Source organism: Hemicordylus capensis, chromosome 4 (genome assembly GCF_027244095.1).
Source record: "Hemicordylus capensis ecotype Gifberg chromosome 4, rHemCap1.1.pri, whole genome shotgun sequence".
Taxonomy (NCBI): Eukaryota; Metazoa; Chordata; class Lepidosauria; order Squamata; family Cordylidae; genus Hemicordylus; species Hemicordylus capensis.
The window spans coordinates 140,255,076-140,282,912 of NC_069660.1; the positions used below are offsets into that span (position 1 = coordinate 140,255,076).

Sequence of the window (27,837 nt, forward strand, 5' to 3'; positions counted from 1 at the left end):
CTTGTCACCAGTCATGATGGGTTATAAAGGCTGGATTTTTCCACTTATACTGGCTGCATCAGGGAAACTTCTTGCAGAAGGTAAAAGTACTGAATCCCTTTTCCCCCCCTGTAGGCATGAAAAGTGTGTGAAGGACAACCTATTTGAAAAGGAACAAGGATTGCATTGTCTAGTGTACTTTAGCTTCATTTGTGAAGAGGTGGTTTATTCCAAGTATTTATTATGTAGTTGAATAAAACAGTCTTATTCAGCAATACTAGTGCAATTCACATGCCACTGATAGTGCCATTCGGAGTATATCACTCACTTTGGTTCAAGTGATTTCAAGATGCTAAAATTCATAATACTGAAAAGGTCTCACTGTAGGCAAGGATTTTCTCTGCAGCATTTAGAAAGGGCTGGCTAGATTTGCATGCTTCCATATGTCATTTCCAATTCAGTGCACAGCCTACAACAAATTTGTTAATGTCCTATGACCTGATCTTACAAATTGCCTTCAGGTGATTAAGTAGGGAAACATTAATGCTTTAAATATTAATTAATTAATTAATTAATTAATTAATCAGGCCAGCAATATATCACAAATGGTTAACATGAGCTGGGGAAGGCTTGTGGGAATTTTTGTAGGTTAGGATTTTTTTGTCTGTGGATTTACCTTGCAGCCCTTGTCAAAAACGTGTTTCTTGAGGCCAAATTCAAGTTAGCTTTTGTTCTTGTGGGGTGTGTTCTGTGACCCCACTCGACAAAATTCTTCCTCTTCCAGTCTACTTTTGTGATTCTTTCTTTCTTTTTTTTTTTTAGCTGTTTCAGTTCAAGACAGTGGCATTTTTTTTTTGAAACTTCAGAACTCAAATGTATTATAGGTGGCTTCTCTAGAAATATATCTGTAACTGGCCAAACAGAAAATATGAATGGATATAGTGAAAGATCTGCTTCCATTTTTTCAATTAGTGTAAAGAAATTATTTATAAAACACTTTATTATTCCCATAGTTATATATAAAGCCACAGAGCTTTATTTTTTTAGTCAGCAGGAATAGGTGAAAGGTGAGGTTTATAATGGGTCAGTTCTTGTTTGGACTTTATAGCACCTGTGGAAGGTTGATCCCACTTAACACCCCTCACACAAAATTAAAGGATGTGCTGAGAATGTGTTGGCACCTCCTTTAGTGATGTTGGGGTGGACACATTCTCACCCCAGTGCAAACATTACCCTGTGTAGAGGCCTGTTTTGATCTGTGTAAAGAGCCCAATGTGTACATAGATATGCTAGTCTTCAAGTTTATTGGGAATCTCAAGGATTATCTGTTTGTTTTGGTCAGAGAAAGAGAATTTAATATATTACACTCTCTCACACACACTCACACTCTGTATGGGCTAAAATTAAACATATTTAAACAAATGTGAGGTTTCTTTTGAAATGTAATACACAGAGATAGGGAACTTTTTAAAGAGCACAACAGCCCTGTAAGATCAGGCCGAAGGCCTATCTAGTCCAGTATCCAGTTTCATACAGTGGCCCATCAGATACCCCTGAGAAGCCCACACGCATGCCCTCTTGCTATTGCTCTCCTGCAGCTAGTATTTGGAGGCATCATGCCCCTGAGGCTGGAGGTGGCTTATAGCCACCAGGCTAGTAGCCTTTGATAGACCTATCCTCCACGAATTTGTCTAAGCCCCTTTTAAAGCCATCCAAGCTAGTGGCCATTAGTGCATTCCATAGCAGAGAATTAAATGGATTAATTCTGTAATGTGTGAAAAAGTACTTCCTTTAGTTGCTCCTAAATTTCCTGGCCTTCAGTTTCATGGATGACCCCTGGTTCTAGTGTGAGAATAAGATTTCTCTGTCCACTCTCTACACCATGCATAATTTTATACTTCTCTATCATGTCTCCCCTGAGTCACCTCTTTTCCAAACTAAAAAGTCCCAGATGCTGTAGCCTTGCCTCATAAGGAAGGTGCTCCAGGCCCCAATAATCTTGGTTGCCCTCTTCTGCACTTTTTCTAGATCTACAATGCCCTCCTTAAGATACAGTGATCAGAACTGTATGCAGTACTCCAAATTTGGCCTCGCCATTTATAGTGTACTAGTATTTTTAAGCCCGTTAAAATAACGGGTGCTAGTACCTCCCCCCCTTTCTTCCTTCTCCCTCTCTCTTGCCCTCCTTTCCTTCCTTTCTCTCTCTCTCTCTTTTTCATTCCTTCCTTTTCTCTCCCTCCCCCTCTTTCCTTTCCTTCCTTTCTTCCCCCTCTTCTCCTTCCCTTCTTTCTTTTTTCTTTCTCTTTCCCTCTTTCCTTCCTTTCTTCTCTCTCTCTCTCCATTCCTTCCTTCTTCCTCCCTCTCGCCCGCCTTTCCTTTTTTTCTCTCTCTCTCTCCCTCTTTCCTCCCTCCCTTCTCTCTCGCTCTCCCTCTCTCTCCTTTCCTTCCTTTCTTTCACCTCTTCTCACTCCCTTCTTTCTCTTTTCTTTCTCTTTTCCTCTTTTCTTCCTTTAACGGGCTCGCTCTTTGGGGCTGGCTGCTCCTCCCTCCCTTCTGTTTTTCTTTTGTCCTTCTTCCTCACTCCTTTCTCCTTTTTCTTTCTCCTTCCTTCTGTTTCCTTCTTTCCCTTCCTCCCTCCCTCCTTCTTTCTTTTGTCCTTTCCCCTCCCTTCTCTTTTTCTCTCCTTCCTTTTTTCCATCTTTCTATTGTCCTGTCTCCCTCACTCACTCCTTCCTCTCTCTCTCTCTCTCTTTGCCTTCCTCCTTGATGAAGTAAGCATGCTAATTGGAAGCTTGATAATATAAACTGTTTGTTGGCATCCATTATGGGGTTGCTGTCTTTTAGCAGCATTAAATCATTGCATGGGAGCACTGTCAAAGAACCTCTTCATTTCCTTTTAGTGACTTCTTACTGCCCCCAGTTGAAGTTTAACAGAAAAGGAAGGACATGATGTAGTTTTGATGACAGGTAACCAATGCCTTCCAAATGAATAAATTCCATCACTGGCTGCCACAAAGTGTGCTAATTATTTCCTCTGATATATTTAAAGCCATGAAAGTCTCTCTCTAAAGCGTGCAGCTTACAGTCATAGTCTGCCCTACTGCTGTACTGAGAGTTGATATAAAACTGTTTATTTTAATGTAGTAAACACTCCTTTATTTTTTTTAGCAAGTATGTCTTCTGTGTTTATCAAATACAGTATGTGTTAATTCCCCCCCCCCCCTTCTTTTAAATATATGTGTTTGGATTCTTCCCACCACCCCCCCACCCGGATTTTCTTTTCTATTTTTTTCTCAAGTTTTTTTTCCTTCTCACCTCAATTTTGTGAGGAGCTTTATCAACTCTTATCCCTGCCACCTAGCCTAAGTGCCTGGAGCCAGGCTCATTTATGTAGCTGGGTTAGATCTAATTAGAATGGCCAGCAGTCGTGTTGGGCTGTTTTGTGCTTTTTCCCTCACTCGCGGCTCGGCTGGGCGAGCGCAGCCAGCGATTTCCTTTCCTGGCCAGGGAGTTCTCTCTTCTCTGGCTCTAGAGTGTACTCTGTGCTTGAGGGAGAAGAAGGGTTTTCTCTTTGTGGAGGACACAGGGCTTTTCGCAGTGGGCTTTTTCTCCCGCCTTTTCCCCCAACTGAGAAGGCGCTGTGGAGAAAGAGCTTCTGAGCGGCTGCTCCTGTGTACTGTTGGTCTCGTGGCGGCCGTTGGTTATATCGTTTGCGGCGTGCATGCCACCGCCGTCTTTCCCTGCTCCATTCTCCAGCTCTGCTTCCGACCATGCCATCCCTCTCTCAAGCAGCTCCACGGCTGAGGAGCCGCAGAATTTGTAGAGGTACGGCTGCTCCTTCCCGCTGTTCGCTCTCCTCCTCCTCCTCTTCCTTCCGTGCGGTTTACATTGTGTGCTTTTTAACCGCCTGGTCCCTGCCGCTGGGTCCCTTCTCCATTCTGTGTCCGCCGCTTTTTAAGTATTTGCGGCTGTTTTCCATTGCTCCCGCTGCCCTCCCAGTCCCCTTGCAGCCGCCTCTGCCTCCAAGCGGCTGTCGCAGCCATCTTTATCTGCCGCCCATGGGTGGTCTGGTCCCGCCGCCGTCTCTGCCTCCCAGTGGCTGCCGGAGCCGCACCTGTCCTCCCCGTGGCCAGGCAGAGTCAGAAACATGGCCGCCTGGTGCCTGTCTCCGTTTCTGCCTCGGCCGTTCTGCGCATGCGGTCCACGCATGCGTAGAACGGCCGAGGGAGGCACGGACACACGCTTGGTTGTCCACGGACGGACACCAAGCCTTTTATTAGAGAGGATAAGGGCACTATAATATTTTTGGCGGGGCGGTATATATATGATTTCTATACACACACACACACACACACACAAATAGCATTTTTATTTTCTGTCCCCTTCCTAATGATCTATAGCATGGAATTGGCCTTTTTCACAGCTGCTGTGCACTGAGTTGACACTTTCAATGAGCTGTCTCCCACAGTCCTAAAATCTCTCTCCTGGTCAGTCATTGACAGCTCAGACCCCATTAGTATATATGTGAAGTTGGGTTGTTGTTGTTGCCCCAATATGCATTACTCTACACTTGATATCATTGAACCACATTTGCCATTTTGTTGCCCATTCACCAAATTTGGAGAGATCCTTTTGGAACTCCTCACAATCTGTTGTGGATTTCACTATCCTAAGTAATTTAGTGTCAAGAGCCCCTGGTGGCGCAGTGGTAAAACTGCTGCCCTGTAACCAGAAGGTTGCAAGTTCAATCCTGACCAGGGGCTCAAGGTTGACTCAGCCTTCCATCCTTCCGAGGTCAGTAAAATGAGTACCCAGAATGTTGGGGGCAATATGCTGAAATCATTGTAAACCGCTTAGAGAGCTCCGGCTATAGAGCGGTATATAAATGTAAGTGCTAAGTGCTATCTGCAAATGTGGCCACTTTGCCACATCATTTATGAACAAGTTAAAGAGCGCTGGTCTTAGTACAGATCCCTGAGAGACCCCACTTCTTATTTTCCTCCATTGTGAAAACTGTCAGTTTATTCCCACCATCTGTTTCCTGTCCTTCAACCAGTTTCCAATCCACACATGAACATGAACTCGGAGACCTGAGTTCAAATCCCCCTTCAGCTATGATACTTGCTGGGTGACTCTGGGCCAGTCACTTCTCTCTCAGCCTAACCTACTTCACAGGGTTGTTGTGAGGAGAAACTTAAGTATGTAGTACACCCCTCTGGGCTCCTTGGAGGAAGAGCGGGATATAATATGTAAAATAATTAAATTAAATTAAATTAAATTAAATTAAATTAAATTAAATTAAATTAAATTAAATTAAATTAAATTAAATTAATGTCCCCTTATCCCATGACTTAAGAGCCTTTGGTGGAGAACTTTGTCAAAAGCCTTTTGGAAGTCCAAGTATACTATGTCAACTGGATCATCTTTATCCACATGCCTGTTGACTCTTTCAGAGAACTCAAAGAAGTTAGTGAGAAAAGACTTGCCCTTCCAGAAGCCATGCTGGTTCTCCTTCAGCAAGGAGAATTTAACAATTTAACCATTTTGTCCTTAAATATGCTTTCCATCAATGTACCCAGCACAGAAGTTAAGTTACATTAGCTACTTTCCAGTCCTCTGGTACAGAGTCTGATTATAGGGACATAATATATTTTTGCTAAGAGATCAGCAATTTCACATTTGTTCCTACAAAACGCTTGAGTGGATGCCGTCAGGCCCTGCCGATCTGTTAATTTTTAGTTTTTCAAGACAGTTTAGAACATCCTCTCTTGTCGCCTCAAATTGGCCCAGTTCTTCAGCCTCCAAGCCTGAGAAGCTCAGTTCCAGTGCAGGCATATGGTCAGTGTCCTCCACCATGAAGAGTGAAGCATTGATGGAAATAACTCATTCAGCTTCTCTGCAATCTCCTTATGCTCCTTAATGATCTCTTTCACCCCCTCATCATCTATGGGTCCAACCACTTATATATATATGAAAGGTGTGTGTGTGTGTGTGTGTGTATAAAAAGAAGTTTTTGTTACCCCCCTTGACACTTCTAGCTATATGCCCCTCAAACTCTCTCTTTGCATTCCCTATTGTCTCCTTGCATTTTTTTTGGCTACTGTTTATGTTCCTTCCTGTTCTCTTTATTTTTGGCAGAACTTACATTTTCTGAAGGAAATCTTCCCTTTTATAGCTTCCCTTTATCTACTGGTTAGCGATGCTGGCATCCACCTGAACTTGGTGGTACCTTTCCTCCTCCTTGGTAAACATTCCAATTGAGCTTCTATTATTGTGGTTTTTAATATGTTCCATGCTTTTTGAAGTGATTTGACCCTTCCCTTTCAGCTTCCTTTTTACCAATCCCCTCATTTTTTAGAAATTCCCTCTTCTGAAGTTCAGCATGCTTTAGTTGGACTTCCTTGGCAATGCTGCACTTGCATATAAGCTAAATTAGATAACACTATAGTCACTGTTCCCAGATGGTTCTACAAATCTTACATCTCGCACCAGGTCCTGGAAACCACTCAGGAATGTCCAAGTTGATTGGTTCCACAACCAACTGTTATAAGGCAGAGTCATTTAGTATGTCTAGAAATTTGGGCTCTCTGTCAATACCCACACGTGAATTTGTCCTGTCTATGTGAGGATAATTGAATTCACCCATTATTATAGCTCTCTATCTCTTAGATGCCTCTCTGATTTGCTTCTCCAACTCATCACTCAGCATTTTGATCTAGAGGGCAATAGCACACCCCAAGTAACACATTTCCTTTCAGTACCCATATTGTCACTCATAATGATTCTGTGGAGGTCTCTGGTCCTCCTAGGTTTTCTAGCTTGTTGGATTCTATTCCTTCTTTAACATATAGTTCTACTAGGTATCAAACCAAATGGCCCATCCATGAGCTGGGTCGGTCGAACCAGCCAGCTTTCAGGGGTGTAGCAAGGTTGGAGTGGGCCTGGGGGTGAGATTTTAAAATGGGCCCCTCACTGCTGATTAATAAAGGAAACTCAACCGTGCAGTGAGATCCTGTGTATGTGTTCTCAGAAATCCTAACAAATTCAGTAAAGTTTGCTTCTAGGTATGTATGCGGAGAATTACAGCCTCAGGCAGCAAATCTAACCACATTTAGCTGGAAATACATTTCACTGAAACCTAAAGGACTTCGTAATTTTCTGTCATGAAACAAGCCACTTATAGAACTATACAGAGCTGAGCTCCCTTAGCCCGCTTTCCCTTGATCGTGGGAATAGCCTCATTGTTATAGATATCAGCACAATGACCTAGCAATGGGAAAATCTGCACATTGTAACATTAATCTGGTCTCCACTAAACTTGATGGGTGTGTCTGATTCAGATGAAGTTCCATATCCTAATTCAGAGCTAATATCTGCAAACAAAAATGTCTTGACTACAAGTGGAGTGAAACCAAAACACAAACAAGGGCAATCACAGAATAAAACAGGTGAAAAAGAGTGGGGGGAGGAAATCCCACCGTGACAACGAAAAACAAATATACAAATAATATAAAGCAGCCAAACACTGAAAATGTATATTAACAAACAATGAACTAATAATCAAATAATCAATAACACTAATGAGCAAAAATCATTAATCCAAGCTAAACAATTCAACAACAACAACAATAATAATATATATATATACAGTAATACTCAAGCCATCTCATGATACATAATGCAAAAATTGCCATCTCATGATACAGAATGCATAGATTTTAGCATGTGCAATGACAGTAAGAGATTTCCAGAGGAGGTGTGACTGAACAAGGCAAAAATAGGGCTGCTGGATGAAATGGGCAAAGTCCAATGTCGTAATAAAAGTTCCAAATAACAAAAAAGCCGCATTAAACGTGGTCTCAATGAGGTGTGGACGTCATCAGTCAACGAATTAACCCCCTTATGACCTTTGGGAGAATGCAAACTGAACATATAAGGATGTTGGCTGAACAGGGCAAAAGAAAGGGGGGTGCTGGCTTATATGAGAGATGCTCAATACCATCCACACAGGAGTGAAGGTTTCAAATAACAAACATGCAGATTGCAGAGAACCCGTCGAGCATGGCTTCCATAAATTAGATGTCATGAATCAAAGATAAAGCCCACTGCATGCCCTAATGGAGAAAAACAAACTTTATGGATCAAAGTCGAACGGCTCTTCCGGATATTCGCCGTTTCGCCCACAAAGCTTCATCAGCCTCCTTAACATCATTAATACCGGTACTCCATTCCTTGAGACATCTAATTTATTGATCATTTAATTATTGGTTCATTGTTTGTTAATATACATTTTCAGTGTTTGGCTGCTTTATATTATTTGTATATTTGTTTTTCGTTGTCACGGTGGGATTTCCTCCCCCCTTCTTTTTCGCCTACAAGTGGAGTGAAGCAGTTGATGCTTCATTCTGAAGGGGCTGAGCTAGCTAATCCATTCAAATCCAGTTCCTAAAAATACAGCTTTTGATTAAATTGAACTCAAATGGTGTAGGATTCGGGTTACCCAAGAATAGCATGTCTATATTTACTGTTTCAGTATACTCCACTATATATTGGGGGGAGTACACACACCCTGGTTCCCTAAGCATCCATAAGACACACAATTTTCTGTAACTAGATGTGTGTACTTTTAACTACCAACAGTGCTTTTAAAAAGACCAAGGAAATAAGATGTGTTGTCAAAGCTTTTTTGTTGCTGTGGACCAACCTACAGTCCAGGCACATTTCTGACAGACCTACAGAGTGATAAGCTTGATCCTAGATGGTTCCTGTTTACCCACTGTTTCTTACAGTGTGTTTGTATGCTATATACTTTGCACTGAATGTGAGCATGTTTCTTCTAGACAAGCTTTGTGATTTACCCAACATAGAAAATGGAAGAATTGCCCTCTACTATTATAGTTTTAAAAACCATTACTTTCCAATGAAGAAAGGTGGGAAACTTCCATATTCCTGTTTGGCTGGCTATACAACGGAAAGTGGGAGCCATGATGCCAAGTTAAACTGCACAATGAGAGGCTGGGCACCAGCCCCAAAATGTTACAGTAAGTCAATTTCGTTGTTTCCTGTTGTCCCTCTTAGAGTTCAGGATGCAAAACTACATAGTAAAGCAATGTGTTGATATGTAATGTCCATCATTTGATGATGGGGGAAAAGGTGCACATTATCTCAATCTGGCCCACTGACCAAAGCTGTTTCTGTTTTAAAAAATTTCTTAATGGCGTCAATGTACGTTTTCCTACAATTATTTCTGAAGGCATAAAAACATGTATCATTTCAAAGGCTAAATCCCATTTCACACATCAGCAACCTGTGTTCACAACCTCATTTACAACCTCAGTTCCATGTACGTGTTGAAGCATGTCATGAAGTTTCGGTGCAAGCAAATTTGCCCCACTGATATCAATGGAGGAGGCAGTTCCATGTACAAATATCTTTGCAGGGGCGTAACTATAATAGGGCAAGGGGAGACAGTTGTCTGGGGGCCCACTGCCTTGCCCCCCCAAGGGGCAAGTCACATGACTGACTCCCCCAGCCATGCACCTGCCCGGGCTTCCTTCAGTTGTATTCATTCTCTGAAATTGATGTGAGTGTTAAGACCTGGAGCTACCAGAACAGCATGTCTTTCTGTAGTACCATTAAATGACTTGCATCGTCCACAATTTACAAAACCTTTTTTGTAAAATTTAAAAATAATTTAGGATGATGTTCTATTGTGGCACACACACACACACACACACACGTATATATTTATTTATTTCTCCTGGGTGTGCCATGGAATGTGCATCCCAGCAACCCAGCTGATTGGCTGGGGCGCAGGCCAATGGCAGCAGCGGGCTGGCCTGCTGGGACTGGCTGGCACTGGGAGGCAAGCGGTGGGCCGCAGAACCGGTACTCGGCCCCGGCTGTGGAGGCAAGGCGGCGGTGGGCCCGGCCGTGGTGGCGCGGTGGCGGGCCGGCCCGCTGGAAATGGCTGGCACTGGGAGGCAAGCGGCAGGCCGTGGAGCCAGAGTCGCCCGTGGAGCCAAGGTGCTTGTGGGAGGCTGGGGCAGGAGGGAACCGGGCGGCGGAACTTCCCTGTTTGCCACCTGGGAGGAGGGGCGGCGGCGGTGGCGGCCTTTTCAGCCGGCTGCCACCCAGTAAGGAAGGCCTGGCTTGTGGCAGCAGAGGTAAGGTACTCAGTGTGGGGAGGGGAGGGGGGAGGGCAAGAGGGAGGGCAAGGGGGAGGGGGAGATAAAGGGTGAGGGTGAGGGCAAGAGAGAATGGGGCAGGGGGAGGGGAGGGAGGGCAGGAGAGAGTGGGCCAGGAGGGGAAGGGAGAGCAGGAGAGAATTGGGTGGGAGGGAGGGGGAGGGTAGGAGAGAATTGGGTGGGTGGGAGGGAGGGCAGGAGAGAATTGGGGGAAGGGAGGGCAAGAGAGAATTGGGAGGGAGAGAGGGAGGGGGAGGGAGGGTGGCAAGAGAGTGGGGTGGGAGGGAGGGGAAGAGGGGCAAGAGAGTAGGGCAGGAGGGAGGGAGGGGTGAGAATGGGGCAGGAGGGAGGGCGGAACAGCTGGCCCCAAAGAGCGCACAGATGCTATGTGCGGGTCGGCGTGTGTGTGTGTGTGTGTGTGTGTGTGTGTGTGTGTGTATATATATATATATATATATATATATATATATATATATATATGCTTTTTGTTACCACTATTCAGCCTCATTTAAGATTTCATTACTTCATGAGCTGAGTTTCAGTGAGGGGGTCCCATTTTAAAATCTTGTCTCTGGGCCCACTACAACCTTGCTACACCCCTGTATCTTTGCATGTACAACGCTTGTCCTTCCAGTAGCTGACATGTCGAGCAATGTAACGTGGATGATTCTGAAGTGCCCATGTCACTACAAGCACCTTAAAAGGCCAGAGCTTTCTTCTCTTTTTTAAAAGGTGCTTGCAGCAACTTAGGAGGTTCAAAACTGCCAGTGTTACACTGCACAACATGTTGCCCGTTGAAATTAACAAGGAAGCCACAAATATATCTGGAGCTCCTACAAGGGATCACTGGTTTGGGATGGAAGTGAGAAACCCTTTCCAGCATTGTTAGCAAAAACAAGAACTGGCAGGAATTTGAAAAGAAAATTAAATGGCAGTGGTGGGGCGAGGGCGGAGAGGAATGAAAGCTAAGGAAAGATCTGCGCACATTTCAAACGAGCTGATGGCTTCATTTTTGTTCTGCACATCTATATAACAGTCATCTGCTCTCCTAAATGCTCCCTTGCTTGCAGGTATATCTGGTATGATGCATATTTTTTTAATCCATGATGATTCTGCTTGTGGTACCCAGCCATCCTGGATCCTGCAAGTTTATCAAGATGTGTGCATGTTAATGTATAGAGATGCTTTGGGTGGGATAGGAAGGGAATTGGACTATCAGCTTTTAAGCACTATGATCTCTGCCATTTACGCATGCAGCTGTTTTTAACAAAGAGATAATCTAATTCCCACCCACCCCAATCTCTTTATTCTAAATATCTATTGCTTGTTTAGAGAAATGCCCCAAGCCTACGGTGGATAATGGTGTTTTTTTAAATACGAAACTGTCCTACAAAATATGGGAGAGCCTGAAGTACAGTTGTGATTCAAGCTATTGGACTCCTGGAGGCAGCAGGGAAGAAACCATACAGTGTCTTCCAGATGGATGGTCATCTCTTCCAAGGTGTATGGAAGCAAATGGTACAACCACAGGTAATTCCCCCCCCCGCCACCCCCCCCCCCCCGCAATACGCAGTTTGTATGGTTTCAGGCTGTTTTCACTGGTGCTGGGGAACTCTGGATTTATTTGATGATCTTCTGATAGCGATCATTTCTGTGAGCAGGGGTGTCCTTAGAGAGCCCTGGAAGGCTGCAGGGCCTGGGGCAAATCATCCAGTGGGGGGGGGGGCTCTTCCCATTAGTTTTAATGGCAGCAACAAGAGTGGGGCCCAAGCAGTCACCCTGCTTGCCCTGCTCTAAGGACAGCCCTGTTTGTGGGAGATTTGCCATTGACAAGATGTGACTTCAGTGTGTCTGTTTCCAGGGAATTTGAGGACTTATGAGTGAGAAGAGAAAAATCTGAAAATCAGAGCTAAACAGAAGCCTTAAAATTATCTCACAACATTTTATATCTATATTCTTTTTGCAATATTCACAATTACGAGTTAACTTTTAAAAAAGAAAAAAAGAAGCACTATGCGTAGTACTGAATTTGGCAAATTTCATAGTTTGGTTGCTGGAAAACGTTCCAAGAAGACATAGCCATTAGTTCTATGAATGTCCCTTAAAACTAACATTCGGAAACCTGGGCATTTCAAAACTTAGAATTTCATATTGAGCTAAATCCTGTTTCTGTCCTGTAGCACTGGGAAGAGGCTCACCACACACAGTATTAATATAGTCTCCAACACAGCTGAATCAGAAAAGAGGCTCAGGAGGGCTGAACATGTAGAATGTTCCTTTTGGAAAAAAATAACATGCAAGCCAACCAGGGGCGGAGCCACCATTGAGCCAACGGGTTCAAAGAAACCAGGTTGCGCCCAATCGGGGGCTGCACTTCACTGACCCAACACCCCCCCCATGTCTGACGTCAGACACAGGGGTGCTGGTTTAGCTTCCGAGTGGGGGCAACATGGCCCCCATTCAGGAGTTAAAGGGCTGCTGCTCTTCCCCTGCAGGGAAGAGCCGCTCTGGGCCGCGCTGCAAACACAGCACCAGCCCGAGTCTAGCTCCCATAGGGGCTCCGCGGCCCCTTCGGGAGTTAAATGGCCAGCCCTGCAGGGCTCCATTTGGGAGTCAGGACACCCCCTCGCGTCTGATGTCCGCACACAGGCTGCTGGCGGTCAGGCTCCACCACTGAAGCCAATTGTTTTGTGTGTGAGGTACTGGAGGTCTCTAAGCTGATCAGCTTCTGGCAAGTGGCCTTATTGTGTGTGACACTGTGATGGCTTGCCAGTTGCTTGCCTGTTCTCTGCTGAATTTCAGGAGGTCCAGTATTGCAGGCCAGGAAGTGGAACTGCAGTTACTAGGGCAACAGCCTTCAGGTGACACAAGGGACCTATAGGCTTTCACCTTATAATCTCAAAACTGGGCTTCGCTCCTCAGTCTGAGCAATATGTTGCTTGCGGCCAGAGCAAGTTGTTTTGTCTGCATTTTAACTGTATGGCTGCATTGTTGATGAAACTGCCTTGAGAGTGTTTGGTTGGCTCCCCCAGTTTGGGTGAATGTGGGGAATTTAGCTCAAATGGGGAGAGAGTTCCAATCAGCCTTGATTTGTGCAAGCGTATGAACTCAAGAAAATGGGCTTGAGGGAGAGATTGAATTAAATCAAAAAGGAGTTTATTAAAAGTAAAATCAGAGTAAATTACTATGTGGCCCTAGTTTAAAGGCACTACAAATATGCTAAGAAACAGACTATTATAAGGCACATTTAGCTTAAAGTTCCAAATTATGTGTAAATTCCCAGGCAGGCTAGAGAGATACTTTAAGATAGAGGGGCAAGATTTCAGAAATAAGAGAAAGGGATAGGTTCAGCCCTGAAGAAGCCAGACAAGAGGCTATATCACCTTTCCTGAAGAGAGGAACACCAAGGTGGTCTGCTGGAGTTCCTTGTTGCAGTCTGATGGGGTCCCGAGTGAGAGGGACTGAGATATTTTGCAGTGGGAGTCCCAGGTGTAATAATACACAAGGAAGCACACTAGGTCATAGAGTTAGGGATACTTCTATGCCAAAATATGCTTTGAGGACACTTTTCTTTTGTCATATTTTGCTGAATAGGGTAGCCCTATTCAGGCTTCTTCAGAATGCATTGTGTTGATCATCCTTCCTGAGTAGGAAGGTGTGTGAATTGCCTATTGCATTCAAGGCTGATCTTAAGGACAATTGGAGTGTGCAGGTACGTCCTGTGCTGGGAAGGGCTTCCCAATAGTTCTATCAAGAGTTTTGATGGGCACTTCTTCAAAGTTTCATCACTGACTCATCCCTATTCTAATGGGGTCTGCTGTCTTATCTGCCTTCCCTTACTGGCTGAGTGCTTCATTAACAACAGGTGTTATCTCTCTTGGGAGAGGAAGAGGGGAGTTGAGATTTCATTCCAAGTCTGGAATGATCTTGAATGCCAGACACTTGCAGTAGCTAGTTCTGGAGTCTGCTTAGCCAGGGCCCCCTCACAGAATGAGGGAGTGTGGATCTAATTCCCTTTCCAATTTGTGGGGCTTGCAGCCAAATCTAGGGGCAACCAGTCCTCTGCCAACTAAGCAACTTGTCCCCATGTATAACATAGACTGCGAGCTCGCATTTCGGTGCAGCTCCTAAGCATAGCAAAAGTGCAATCTCCAAGGTTGGATATGCAGTTGCAGCCAGGGAGGCTTCTTGGAGCAGACAGAATAAGCTCAGCTGGTAACAGCATACTCATCCACTTTTCCCAACTTTGCTTTGCTTCCAGGTAACTCAGGGCCTCAGGAATCAATGAACTGTGCAACAAGAGCAACTAGGGAGGCTTCTTGGAGGCTACCTGTTTGGCCTGGCCTTCCAGGGTTTTGGCCTGGCCTTCCAGGGTTTTGAAATTGTTTTAAAGGGTTTTTAATGTATCGGGGTTTTATAAGGTTTTGAATTGTTTTATTTTTTAGCTGCTTTATTGTATTTTAAATTGTTTATTCCCAATCATTGATTGATTTTAACTGTTTTATGATATTTGTGAAGTGCCCTGAGTTATTCTGTAAGGGTGGTCTAGAAATTGAACAAGCCCCTGGTGGCACAGTGGTAAAACTGCCGCCCTGTAACCAGAAGGTTACAAGTTCGATCCTGACCAGGGGCTCAAGGTCAACCCAGAATGTTGGGGGGCAATATGCTAAATCATTGTAAACCGCTTAGAGAGCTTCCAGCTATAGAGCGGTATATAAATGTAAGTGCTATTGCTAAGTGCTAAATAAATAATAATAAGAGCAGGTGGGGGGGGGGGGAATGTGTTTCCTCATTTGTGGCTATATTCTAGTCCAGGGGTTCTCAACGTTGGGTCTCCAGATGTTACTGGACTTCAACTCCCATAATCACCTGCCCAGTGGCCTTTGGCTGGGGATTATGGGAGTTGAAGTCCAATAACCTCTGGGGACCCAACGTTGAGAACCCCTGTTCTAGTCTCCCTCCCTCTCTCCCTCCCTCTCTTCTCCATTCCCAATTCCTGTCTGGTTGTTCTGTCCTTTTATACAGAAGACACTCAGCTACTTCTTGTTTTTAAGAGACGTGTTTGGCACCAGACCTGCCCCATGGCCACTACCATACAGCCCAAAGAGTGTTCAGCTTCAATGAAAAACTTAAATATGAATGTGATGATGGCTATCAAACAACAGGAGGCAACACAACAGAGGAAGTACTATGTCAGCCTCATGGATGGTCTCTTATTCCAAAGTGTTCTGGTATGTTCTAGTAAATTCTTTATTTTGGACAATTTTGCCTTGTGCCATTTTATGCACTTAATGCTTTTCAAAACAGAATAATGAAATACTTGCTTTAATGAAATACTTGCTTATTACTTGCATTTCCGCATTGCATTCTTTTTTAGAATTGGGATGTTCAGCATTAAGTCGTATAGAGCATGGAGGTTTCCATCCCAGGAAGGGAAGCTATGAAGAAGGAATTGTAGTTCAGTTTTTCTGCTTGGAAGGTTATTCCTTAAAAGGGCCAGAGTTAATTCAGTGCTATTACTTTGGCTGGTACCCAGAGCCTCCAGTATGTGAAGGTACAGTAATTTTTTTTTTTTAATACTATGAATTCCCACCTTACATAGTTGCAGAGAGACCATGTGGTCCGGAAGCTGAGACTTTCACCTGGAAGATCTGAATGACAGTCCTGCATTTGCCATGAAGTCAGAGGATTTACACCCTAAAATTTAAGATATTTTTGTAGTCAGCCCTTCTTTTTAAGGAACTCTAGGGAACTGTAGTTCTATGAGGGGAGAAAAAGGTTTCTAGCAGAGAATTTTCAGTACCCTCGCCAGACTATATTTCCCAGAATTCTAGGTGGGAAACCATGGCAATTAAACTGGAACAAAATCAGTGCAAGTTAGTTTTGTAGATATGTCCTCTGGCTCAGTGGTTTATGATATTGTGAAATATGGGAGGAACATGGGACACAAAAGTCTAACGGTTTCTATTTCCTGTAGTTTAGTAAGAATATTCTTGTTTCCTGTGCTAAACACAGGTGAAGACAGAGAAGCTTGAGGAGTAACTTCTCACTTAATTTTTTTTGGGGGGGGGTCATGGGGGAGACAAAAAACACTTACAGGGGGAAAGGTCATGAAAATGTGGGGGGCACTCTTTAAATGATTGTGGGGGACCTGCACTCTGGCACTGAATCATCTGAAAAAGAGTTTTTGCATTTTTCTTATGGAGAGATGTGATGCCCCATGTCTCAAGGAAATCTGGCATAAACAGCATTTATAGTCATCCCCCAGGGGTTCCATTCTGGGAAAACCTTGCAGCGGCCAAATTCATGGTTGGCGAGGCATTAAAACCAATGGGAAACAGGGGGTTAGGGGAATTGCAGTCACAAAAAGATGGCAGAATACAGTTTAAAATAGAAAAAATCTCCCCTGAGCCCCGTCAATCACCCTCTGAGGCCCAGAAATAACAAAAAACAAACAAACCCAAATTACCAAAAAATCTCGCCAAACCGCAGATACTTGGGTCGTAGTTGGCGAGACCTGCCACAATTTCCCAGTCACGGATACTTAAAACCGCAATTGGGAAACCCGTGGTTGGTGAAGGATGACTGTATATCCATACACATGTATGTCCTGCAGCAAGTTATTTTAAGTCACATGCTTGGTTTAGGGTGTGCATACGATCCCAGTGCTCAAGTACACAGTGCAAGGTTTCCAGGTTTCTGGTTGTCTGATCCACCCCTTTGCTTTCTTGTTGGAAATTTCCAAACAATGTGTTTTGTTTCTTTTTCTCCAAACTTTCAAACATAGCTATAAACATGTCTTCCTGAAAAGCATTACATCAGTTTCCACTATTTATTTATTTATTTTATTTTAATGATTTGCATTTCTAGCCCATCCTTCAGACTGAGGTCTCAGGGTAGCTAACACAATATGCAGCAGAAGAATACAAATAAAATTCAGCAGATGTTTTAAAGGCCAAGCGGTGGGGCGGGGGGGGGGAGCCTAGTGCTGAAAATATACGAGTGGCACCAGGTGAGCCTCCCTGGGAGGTAGTTTCAGAGATAGGGTGATATTGCTCAGAATATCTTACTAGTCACTAGCACTAATTTCAGAAGGGGTGGGGTACTTGGAAAAGGGGTCTTGGATGCTGACCTTAGCAGAAGAGGAGCTGGTTCTTATGTTTCCTAGATCCCAAGTCATATAGGACTTTAAAGGTAACCACCAGATCTCTGATGAATCTCATTCAGCCAATACACATGGATGTTAAATAGTACTGGAGACAAGATAGAACCCCGTGGAACCCCATAATATAAAAACCACAGGGATATACAGAGCACTACCTCCAGAATTTGCCATCTTAGTAGGAGCAGAGAACTACCTCAGCATAGTTAGCACCCCCTAGCCCAGAAAACCTATCCAAAAGGATATCATGGTTGATAATACTGAAAGCTGCTGAGAAGTTCAAGAGAATTAGCAGGGCTAAGGGGTGGGGCGGGCCAGGGGAGGAGGAACCTAACGAATACAATGCCTTTTTTTTCTCTGTGTGGAATGCATTTTTTTTGACCTTGGCAGCATCCAGAACCAGAACAGCACTAATATAACAGAGTTATCACAAACTGGTTTGTCAGTCCCTGGTGCTATCTGGAATTGTTGCAAGAATATGGTGTTTCGATTCCTCCCTCTCAATTGCTTTCTTTCTTTCTTAGGGGGGAATTGAAGGGGAAAGAATGTGCACAAATTATGCACCATCATGAAGCAAGCTGCTTTATAGATTGTTTTATCTCGATACGTGTTAGGTTCTGCAGAAATATTTTCATGCACAGTTATTTCCTGCTTACAAAACAAAAGCAAATGCCTTTACAAGAACCAGGGCCCAGCAAAACTATTGTTCAGAGCCCAAGTTTACCTTGCAGTGGCACTGGCATTTCTAAAGAATTGTATGATTTAAGTTAGATGATTTCCCCCTCCCTTGTTTATCAGAACGGAGAAACAAGTGCCCTCGTCCACCTCAACCTCCCAATGCCAAATTACTAATGGATGGTAGAACATATCGTCACGGAGATGTGGTGCATTTAGAGTGTGAGAAGCCTTTCCAGATCAGAGGAGCTGAAGAGATCCGGTGTGAGAATGGCCAGTGGACTTTGCCTCCTCAATGCATCCATCAGTCACCATTCAAAGGTGATTTAAAGGTTGCAATATCATTAATTTAAATTTTTTAGAACCGGAGCTACAATTTGTATCTACGCTGGACTATCACTTAGCCCTCCCAATCCTGACCATAAACTGTGCAGTGGAATTCCAGTTTCCCCCTCCTGCAGTAGCAGACAGTCCCATCACATGGGAATTATTCCTTTACTGGGACAGGGAAGGCAGGGGAAATTGATTGATCGGATCTGTGTCCAGATTTTGTATTGTAGTGAACTCTGAATTTTCTAACTATCTCTTAGAACAGGGGTTCCCATTAGCCATTGGGACTGTGGATGATGGTCATTGTAGTCCAACATCTGGGAACCCTGTCTTAGGACCTCATGCAACCTAATGCAGTAACAGTGACAAAAGTGGGGCTTATAAAGATGTAAAAGAAATTTGAGCAGGGGTGACTCTAGAATAACTAGTTTTAGGGAGCAAAGGGGTGGGAAAGAATGTTATTAGGGAGGGTTTTGCTGTAATTTAAATACTTATAGAAGTAAGTAATTAATGTTAGTTTGTTTACCTTGACATTTTTAACTTGTTCAGAAAATGGACCAGATTCCTGTTAGAAACTTGAGTTCCCGTTTGATAATGGCCTGTGGCCATTATGGCTGGGGATTATGGGAGCTGAAGTCCAACAATATCTGGGGATGCAAGTTTGAGAACCCATAGATTAGGCCAAACCTTCCAGTTTTCCAGGCCAGTTTTCTCTTTACAAGCAGGAAGTGGGGAGAAGGGTCAGTACCAAACTAGCTGAAAAGGGCAGGGGAGATGATGCTGCCCTTCCCCCCCGCCACCAGCACATACATGGTCTCATCCAGCCCAGTTCCATCTGGGCCAGAATGAAAGCTAAGGGGTTGGCCTGGCTCCTGGGAGGCTGCAACCTGCCTGGTTGCACTGAATTCTGCTGCTTGTCCAGGGCAGACGCTTTTAAACAATGGAGGGCTTTTAAAATAATTTTCAAGCTCTAGGACCATAATTACATTTTAAAAATCATTTTGTGTTTTATTGTTTTTACATTGTTGTATATTCTCCAGATTTCATGTGTTAGGCCGTTGGTTGATAGGTAGATAAACAGATAAAATCTACTATGACTGTATTATCTGTCACTTTGCTGTAAAGTTCCAGTCTGTTGGGTGAGGGAGCACCTGTTACCCCTTGGAGTCATGCCTGAATTTGAGTCTCAGCTGTTGAAGTTGAAACAAGTGCCATCATATGAATATTTGATAAAGTACATGGACACAATTGGAACCATCTTAGTTTTGTTTCCTGTTTCCATAATTTCTTGCTCACTTCTCAGATGTGGGCAGGCTGGCAAGCACAGATGGTCATTTCAGCCAAGATGATGATGATGAAAACTGCAGTTCTCCTCCTATAGTTAAAAATGGTATCTTTAGTCTATCACTGACAAGCTACAAAACTGGCTCTGCTGTGAAATACAGATGTCTCCCCTTCTACCTGATCCATGGACTTGATACAATTCACTGTGTCCATGGAAACTGGACAGAGCCACCAATTTGCTTAGGTAAGTCTTGTAGGGTAAGTCTTGTCGGAGATTGAAAGGATCATTCATTCATTCATTCATTCAATTTTTATACCATCCTTCCAAAATGGCTCAGGCTTATATTAATAATAGCATAGAAATGAGAGGCCCTAAGGGGGAATGGATCTGGTAATTAGATTATAAGCAGTTAACTTTCAATTATGCAAGTAGTTACCATCTTTTATTTACTGTTGTGTGAAATCTTGGATTTAATTGGAGATGAGCAAAACCAGGCCTCGGAATGTCATGAAATAATGGTCGCATTCAGACATTCAGTATATCTGCAGTTAACCCTGACTGGAGTTAAAATTCCTAACTCCAATTTGTACCACAAACGTACAGCACATCATGGTCATCATAACTAGAGTTTCAGGAGAGGGGAGCCCCTCCCTACCACTCAGCCTTCCAGCCCAATCCCAGCCAGCTCTGTGGCCAGACTTTGGGCTTAGCTTCACCAGGTCAGCTACTTGGCCACGACTGGCTACAATTTCCAGTGGGGCATGCCATGCATGATCAGGGGAAGTGCACTGAAAGCCCTTTAAATCCTCTGCAATGCCAGCGCTGCTTCTGCCAGCGATGGTACTGCCGCCCCCGCAAGTGGCCCCACACCCTGAAAGCACCATGCAAACTCCAATTCCTAGGGGTTTGGGGGCCCCGGGGGGCGGTTTTTTTTAGCCAAGGCCATAATTTTGGTTTTATGATAATTAAGTTCCAGCAGATCTTCCTTGCAATACTAAGGCCCTCAATGCACGTTTAAGGCCTATGGGAGTCCATGAGAGTATTGCTGCATCATCTGCATAAAGTAGGGTGGAAATATGGGCTCCTGCAAGTTTAGGGGGGGTGGAAATCTAGGTTGTTGAGTTGGCCCACAATGGTGTTAATGTAAAAGTTCAATAATAGTGGGGCCAGGATGCAGCCTTGCTTTACACCTTCTGTGTTTTGAAACTGAAACTTACCCTGCCATTTGCCAGGTGGGGGGAGTGAGTGATGGAGTTGGAATGGGGGGCTGCTCCCAAAAAGCTGTTCAGCTGGACAGGCAGGGATGAGGTGTGTCAGTGCCCCTGTTGCCTAGCAACCCCATAGCTGTACGGCTGACAGCAGGGGCGTGGCTGATTTTCTGAGTGGCTGCCAGCAAGAAGTGCCGAAAGCATGGAGCAGCTATGTCCTTGGGCAGGTCTGTGCCGCTGCCTCTAAGATTGAGATTAGAAATAGGCACTTAACCATGGCTATGGCCAAGTCTGCAGTCAGGAATAACTCTTTGGCAGCCAAACCATGGTTGTTGGCACTGAATTAACTTTAAACACTTAACCGTGGTTTCTCACATTAGGATGGACCACAGTTACAACCTCGGGCAGCTATAACCGTTGTTAAAGTGCACGTCTGAGCTGGCCTAATGCCTTGCTGGTATTTTGTGGACAAACTCTGAGGGCCTCAATAAGTTAGTGGGGCATAATCCTTCAGTCCTGTAGAGGTCTCTGAGTGCTTGCATGCCCAAGGGCCTAAAAACACCTTGCCATGGCTATAGGTTGCACTAGTGTGGGTTTTCCTAAAGTGCCTTAAGTCTGTGTTCATCATGCTCAGAGTTCTCTGATAGATTCTCAGCCCTCTCACAAAACTTGGGCAGAAAGATAGACTTTCTATCTTTCTATCTAAAGATAAACTTGGGCAGAAAGATCCCTTTTTAACTTGTTCACACCCTAGCCAAGCATTCTGCATCACTGGGGCACGGCAAGAAGAACATGGAGGCGAATTGCCACCTCAGAGCAATTGGATCTGTCTCAATATAGAGTTGCAGAACATGCCAAAGGGTCATGTGGTCCCTTATTATGCTACATAACACTGTTGGTTCTCAGAGCAGGCTTGACAAAACTCTATGGAACAGCTTGTCCATTTTTGAAGCATAATTGCTGTTGCCCTACAGGACCGATTGAAGCATCTATATTCTGCCTTCAAAAGTGACATTCACATTCTACTGTATATCTTATAATCCACAATAAAAATATGGAAGAACATTTTCTTCTCATGGACACAGTTGCCCAAAGAGGCATGATTTTATCAGCAATATGGATTGATCATGCCAGTGTTCAGTGCTGACGCTGGGTTTTTAGGAGGGGATGCTTTGGGCAAGGGGTCCTCAGTGAGCCTTCTCCCTGCCATTGCCCACTTACCTCTTGGCCCAGTCCCTGCTGCCATGCAGAGGTAAAGAACAGCCAAGTGAGCAGCTGGGTGGTGGGTGTGAGTGTGGAGTGAGAGAGTGCAATGGGGTTTGGAGCTGGAGCTCATCCCATGCCTTTCCATAAGCATGAGGACCACATGGGGTTCGCAGCTCACTTCCAGCAACGTAGCTGTCCTACCCTAATCAGCAGCCAGCACTCCCCCCCAACCCCTCTGCTCCAAGGGCAGAAGAGCAGGGGTAGCACAGGAGGAGCGTGGAGGAACTCCTGGGTCCTCACAGTGCTGAGCCCACATTCATCTGTTTCCCACAGGCTGCCAGCAGGCTCCTTTTCTTCTTCCATCCCTCCCGAGATGCAGACACTGTCTTAGTTGGTTTGGCAGAGAAGTTGGATGGGAGTTTCCTCCTCCTACTCCCCACCCCCAGCCACTCTACCGGTAGCTCCAGGAGGGCTAGAATCACTCAGGAATCCTGATTGGTGCCCATCGTCTGGCCACAGTGAATGACCAGGGGCCCTTCACCCCCCATTTGCCCTTAGCCCCAAACCCATCTAGTGACTGTCCTGTTTGGTGGTCAGTGGTGGGCTCACTGCCAAGGTATGGATCTTGGCAGGTATTCAGTTGTGATGGCCCTGATGCCTGCCTTGGTACTGTTGATCATCATTGGGCTTCTGTCTCCTTGGACCCTGGTATGATGGGGTGAAAGGTAGCAAATAAGATTAGCTAGTAATCAGTCTCTGGGTATTCCCTGCCACCCCATGCTCAGGGGAACTCTCCAGGTCAACTAGGTTTCCAGGGTGGAAAATAACTGGATGCCACTTTTCCCAGTGTTTGTGTCTAGCTCCACATATTTATTATTGATTTTTGTCCTGTAGAACCATGTTTGTTCGATGAAGAAAATGCAAGCCGCTACAACATAGAGATGAAATGGAGGCTGGAAGGAGAACCATATTTTCTGCATGGTGACATTATTGAATTTGTGTGTCAGGCAGGATATGTTTTGCCATTATCTGTCAGAGAATCTCAGCTGCTGGTACAGTGCAATAATGGAGAACTGAAATATCCAATGTGTGTTTCAAAAGGTAAAGTACTATCACATTTGAGTAAACATGCATAAGGCCAGGCTGTAAACAAATATACTAAAGTGATTCATATAGAAGCATAATGAGCATTGTTCTCTGAAAGCAAGTAATTCTTCCAGTTTATCAATAGCCAATGCAGAGAGATGGAAGTATTCTTCCACCCCCATGGGTGTTGTTTGGAATCGGGTATGGTCAAAACAATGGCCACATTCGCAGAACCACAGATCCAATGGACCCACAGTTCTGCTCCCACCCACCCCCACCTTCCTTTCTGAATTCAGACAAAATGGAGAGCAGGGAACCTGCAGTCAGTGAGACTGCAGAGAGGAGGGGGAACTGGCTGTGTGTACTTCTTTCTTGCATGAAAGACAGCCCGCACAGCCAGTCATGGACAGAGCGAAGGAGGAGCTTTCTTCCTCAACTCCTGTCATAGGGAACGCAGCCTACGGATCCGAATCCGGATGTAAAGCAGTCCTCATTTAACTTTGGGTTGGGGCAATGAAACTCACTACAACCTGAGGGTTCAGATTGGAGTTCCAAGATGGAAACCTTGGGTGGATCGCCTTGCGGAACCAGAGTGGCACGCATTCGGACGTGCAGGTCTGGCAACCTCTGGCCCCTTTAACTCTGGTTCTGTATTGTGTGCAAATGCGGCCAATGATGCAGCAGGCAGCCTCCTCCAGTTGAATACTTCAGGCTCACGGGATGCTTGCATTTCTCTCATGGCACACGTTAGGGCTGTGCAAGCATCTTTGCCTCTTTCTGAAAAGCAACCTGCCGCTTCCATAATTTTTCAGGAAAGAGGTTTAACATTGTTATTGCACTTAAAACCTTTCAGGATTAGGACAGGGACAGAGAGGATTTCATAACTCTGCCTTTCTTCTCTTTTTATTGTGCTGCTCACAGGTGTTTTTCCCTTCTTCAGCCTTGGCACCATTTTTATTACTCAAGTAAAAGGGCTTCTTCCTGATGCAATTCTGTCCAGGATGACATCAACTAGCCAATCATTCATTCTGAATAAGCAAACCCCATTTTAAACCTCTTTCCTGAACAATTATGGAAGCGGCAGGTTGCTTTTCAGAAAGAGGCAAAGATGCTTGCAAAATGCAAGCTCCCTCCCATTTCTACTCAGTCTCAGCCTCCTAGTACTTTGTCAGTTACTATGTTAGGCTACTTTCTCTCCCTACTCTAATGCAGTTCTCTCATTTGTAGATCCTAGTGGAAATTGCGGCTCACCGCCCTCTGTAGCAAATGGAGTCATCATGGGTGATGGCCCTGGTTTAGACTATGCCCATGGTTCATCAATACTGTACAGATGCTGTGAACATCATTTTTTACAAGGGTCCAGAACAGTGTCCTGTTCAAGGGGCGAATGGACTACCCCACCAGTTTGCATAGGTATCATACAATGTCTCTAATAATCATGCATGATAACAAGATTATCTAAGTGGACATACTTCATTGGCAGTGTTTTTGGCCCTCAGCATTTTAGCCTAGAGAAATTGAGATCAGCAGGCAACACTAGATGCTCTTCATTCTTGAAAGTGGTTAGTGGCTCAAATGTGGGCGGGTGAACAGCTGCCCACACTGTTTTGTGTGTGTAAACCCCACCCACAGTGCTGAGGAGCAGGGACAATTCTGCTCTGACTTAAAGTTGTGCAAACACAGTTGTGCAATGCTAATTAGAAATAATGAGCATTGCATTGCACAAATGTGCTTGCACAACTTTAAATTGGAACAGAACTGCTATGTTCCACAAAACCACGGATAGTGTTTACACACACACAGCAGCACAGGCAGGAGCCCAGCCACTCACCTTTTACTTTATAAAACTGTAGAGAGTCCAGCATGTAGAGTCTGTAACACAACTAACATATCAAGTACACATGTTGCTTTGTATTAATATGTATGTGAATCAATGTTTAACTGTGCATATTTAGCAATATAGCAATAGCAATAGCACTTACATTTATATACCACTTTATAGCCGGGGCTCTCTAAGCGGTTTACAATGATTTAGCATATTCATTTAGCACTGAAAGCATGCTTTGGGTGAATTGCATGCGACCACCCAATTAATCCTATGTATGTATAACCGAATTAATTGCATATCTTCCCCTGTTTAGCCCTGTCTTCATTTCCTTCTTCTTTATTGTTTCCTTTGTTTCATTTTCTAGATTGTAAGCAGCTTGAGGCAGGGATCTATCCTCTCATTCTTTGTAAAATGTCATGCATTTGGATGGTGCTATATGAATAATAATAATCTGATACAAGCATTCAGTAGTAATGTGCATAATAAACATATCTGTGACATCCAGAGCTTTGGCACAGTTGTGCACTGTCAGCAGAAGCTCCTTCCATGAATGCAAGAATTGTGCTCATATTAGGGGTCCTTGATCAAGTGGAACTCTCCTTCTACTCATGAAAGGAGCTCTCACTGATGATTCTCCACCAGGTCTGCATGCCACCCACTCATTAAAATGAATCTCAATTTCATTACCACAAGTGGTAGCCACCCACCTAACCTCTGAATGATCTCTTAAGAAAACCTCAGCTGGCAAGCAGGTTAATTTGAGATACTATTATCCTTTAGATACATGCTAGATGCCATGTGGTAATGAAATTCAGATTCAGGTGGTGACCAAACAGTGGAACTGCCTCTCAAAACATGTTCACCTGAACCCTTCTCTGTTATCTTTTGGATGCAAGGTGATGTCCAATCTGTTCTTCCATGTCTTTAATGGCTTGAAATTATATTCAACCCTCTTTTAAATTCCATATATGCTATTCTTATTATTTTTTTTTTTTATCACCCCATTGTTTTTGTTATCTACTGTTATACTGGATTTTTTCATATGTGCCTGTATTCTATTTTATTATTGTAAGCTGCCTTGAGACTATCTTGCAAAAGGTGGGGGGCGGGGGTCAAATGTTTGCTTTATCAATTACTTCCCACCTAGGCCTTTCACATGATATAGCCCCTGCCCCCCAACCATCTTACAGGATGGGTAGATCTGGACTCAGGTTATGGAGGGCTTTAAAGGTAATAAGTAGCAACTAAATATCCTAAATAAGTGCTATGTTATAGGATATCATTCATAACTAGCAAAATGGCATTTGTTATATGTGTATATAGTGATGTCCTATATATTGTAGCCTCATGGGGTCCATTCAGCATGAGCTCTGCTAAATGGGCAAGAGACATATTTTAAGTGGGGGTTCTCTTCTGTTTAGCGGGGGAGAGCAACTGTTCCTATCCAGCCCAGCATAGCTTTCCCCCCCCAGTGACTCTTGCTAGTACTTCTCTTGTGTCTTGTTCATTATTTATATTTATATTTTTATGTATTAATTAATTAATTTATTTAACAAATACTAAATATATATTAATGTTGCATTTGTTTTCTTAAGAGCCATGTATCTTATCAGAGGAAGAGATGGTAAAAAATAATTTGGCACTCAAATGGAATTTTGACAATAGATCATTTGTCCATGGTGAATTTGTTGAGTTTCGGTGTAAAGCATACCCTTTTAGAACAACATCAGGGTCATCCTCTGATTTGAGAGTACAGTGTCAGAATGGGCAGCTGTTGTATCCAGAATGTATATGAGGGGAAGGTAAGCTGTTACTACATCTGATCAGCATGGACATTTTTTCTCTTGTATATATTAACAAATCCTGCAATTCCAGTATGCTAGACTGCTGCTAGTGTGGCATAAGAGAACTCCCAAGGAATGTCATTCAGCCCCTTCTGTTATATAGGGATAAAAAGAACTGATCCAGACATTGAGCAGGACACATTATGACACTGCCTGAGCCACCACAGATTTGTATGTGGGAACTTGGATGTTTGTACAAGGAATCCTATTCACCTCTTATGTTCAACACACATTCAGTCTCTGTACAGTGTGCACATGTACAGTTTTGTACACATGTATAGTTATTCAAACATTATGTTCAATGCAGGTACATTGCTACATTTTCTGCCTGTACCCTACATACGAGGGAGCCTATACCCAGGTGTACTTTTAAAATGAATGTATGCACAATAGTTTTACAGATATTTGTAAGGACATCCACACAAACCTGTGTGCGTACATACATTATGTCTGAATAGAGCTATGAAGATTTTGGTGTGGAGCTGTTCTCAAAGCTATTTCAGGGAAGGCTAAGCTAGGCTGAAAGACCTAAGTGCTAATTCTGAATGTATAGGGAGACTAACTCAAGGGTGCATTCAAGACCGAGACAGTCCCCTCTGCACCTATCCGAGGGCCCAAATCTGTAAGGGCTGCAGAATGTAGATCAATTCTTGATGTGTTTCTTTCTTTTTTAGGCAGCAGAGTGATGATGTGAGTGAGGGTATAACTGTGTTTGGTGCTTCTTTGTACCCCAGATCAAGATTTGGAGCTATTAGATGTGGTCTGTTGGCTTTTTGTCTCCGTATCAGAGTGACATTCAGTGTGTTTTGCTTTTTAGGTGAAGTGGATGTGAAGAAATGATGTGTGGATGACATGGTACTTTCCCATCTCGCAGCCTAATTGCCAATATGAACCTTTACATAGATTTTTCTGGCACAAGGTCCTCGAGTAACTTAAACTACTGTGATAGCTGCTGTTTCAACTTAGAGCATTGCTTGGTGATATCTTTAAAGCAAATGTGACCACATTTGGCCTGAAATTACAATAAAGATTAATGTGTTCATAAGA

General features: G+C 43.9%; 1 protein-coding gene across 6 annotated transcripts; it reads left to right on the plus strand.

Annotated features, from left to right (window-relative positions):
* Nucleotides 1–27,837, plus strand: LOC128322194 (coagulation factor XIII B chain-like). Of its 6 annotated transcripts, none has more exons than XM_053242992.1 (11): nt 1–80; nt 8,820–9,020; nt 11,499–11,696; nt 15,221–15,397; nt 15,544–15,720; nt 18,127–18,324; nt 19,637–19,861; nt 22,927–23,133; nt 24,346–24,531; nt 26,542–26,748; nt 27,608–27,837. In XM_053242992.1, the coding sequence occupies exons 1-10, from the start codon at nt 14–16 to the stop codon at nt 26,739–26,741; spliced, it is 1,836 nt and encodes a 611-aa protein (XP_053098967.1). In that variant the 5' UTR covers nt 1–13; the 3' UTR covers nt 26,742–26,748; nt 27,608–27,837. The 6 variants fall into 6 exon arrangements, with proteins under 6 accessions (XP_053098967.1, XP_053098970.1, XP_053098969.1 ...); XM_053242995.1 differs by lacking the exon at nt 1–80 and adding an exon at nt 2,645–2,750; XM_053242994.1 differs by lacking the exon at nt 1–80 and adding an exon at nt 2,657–2,946.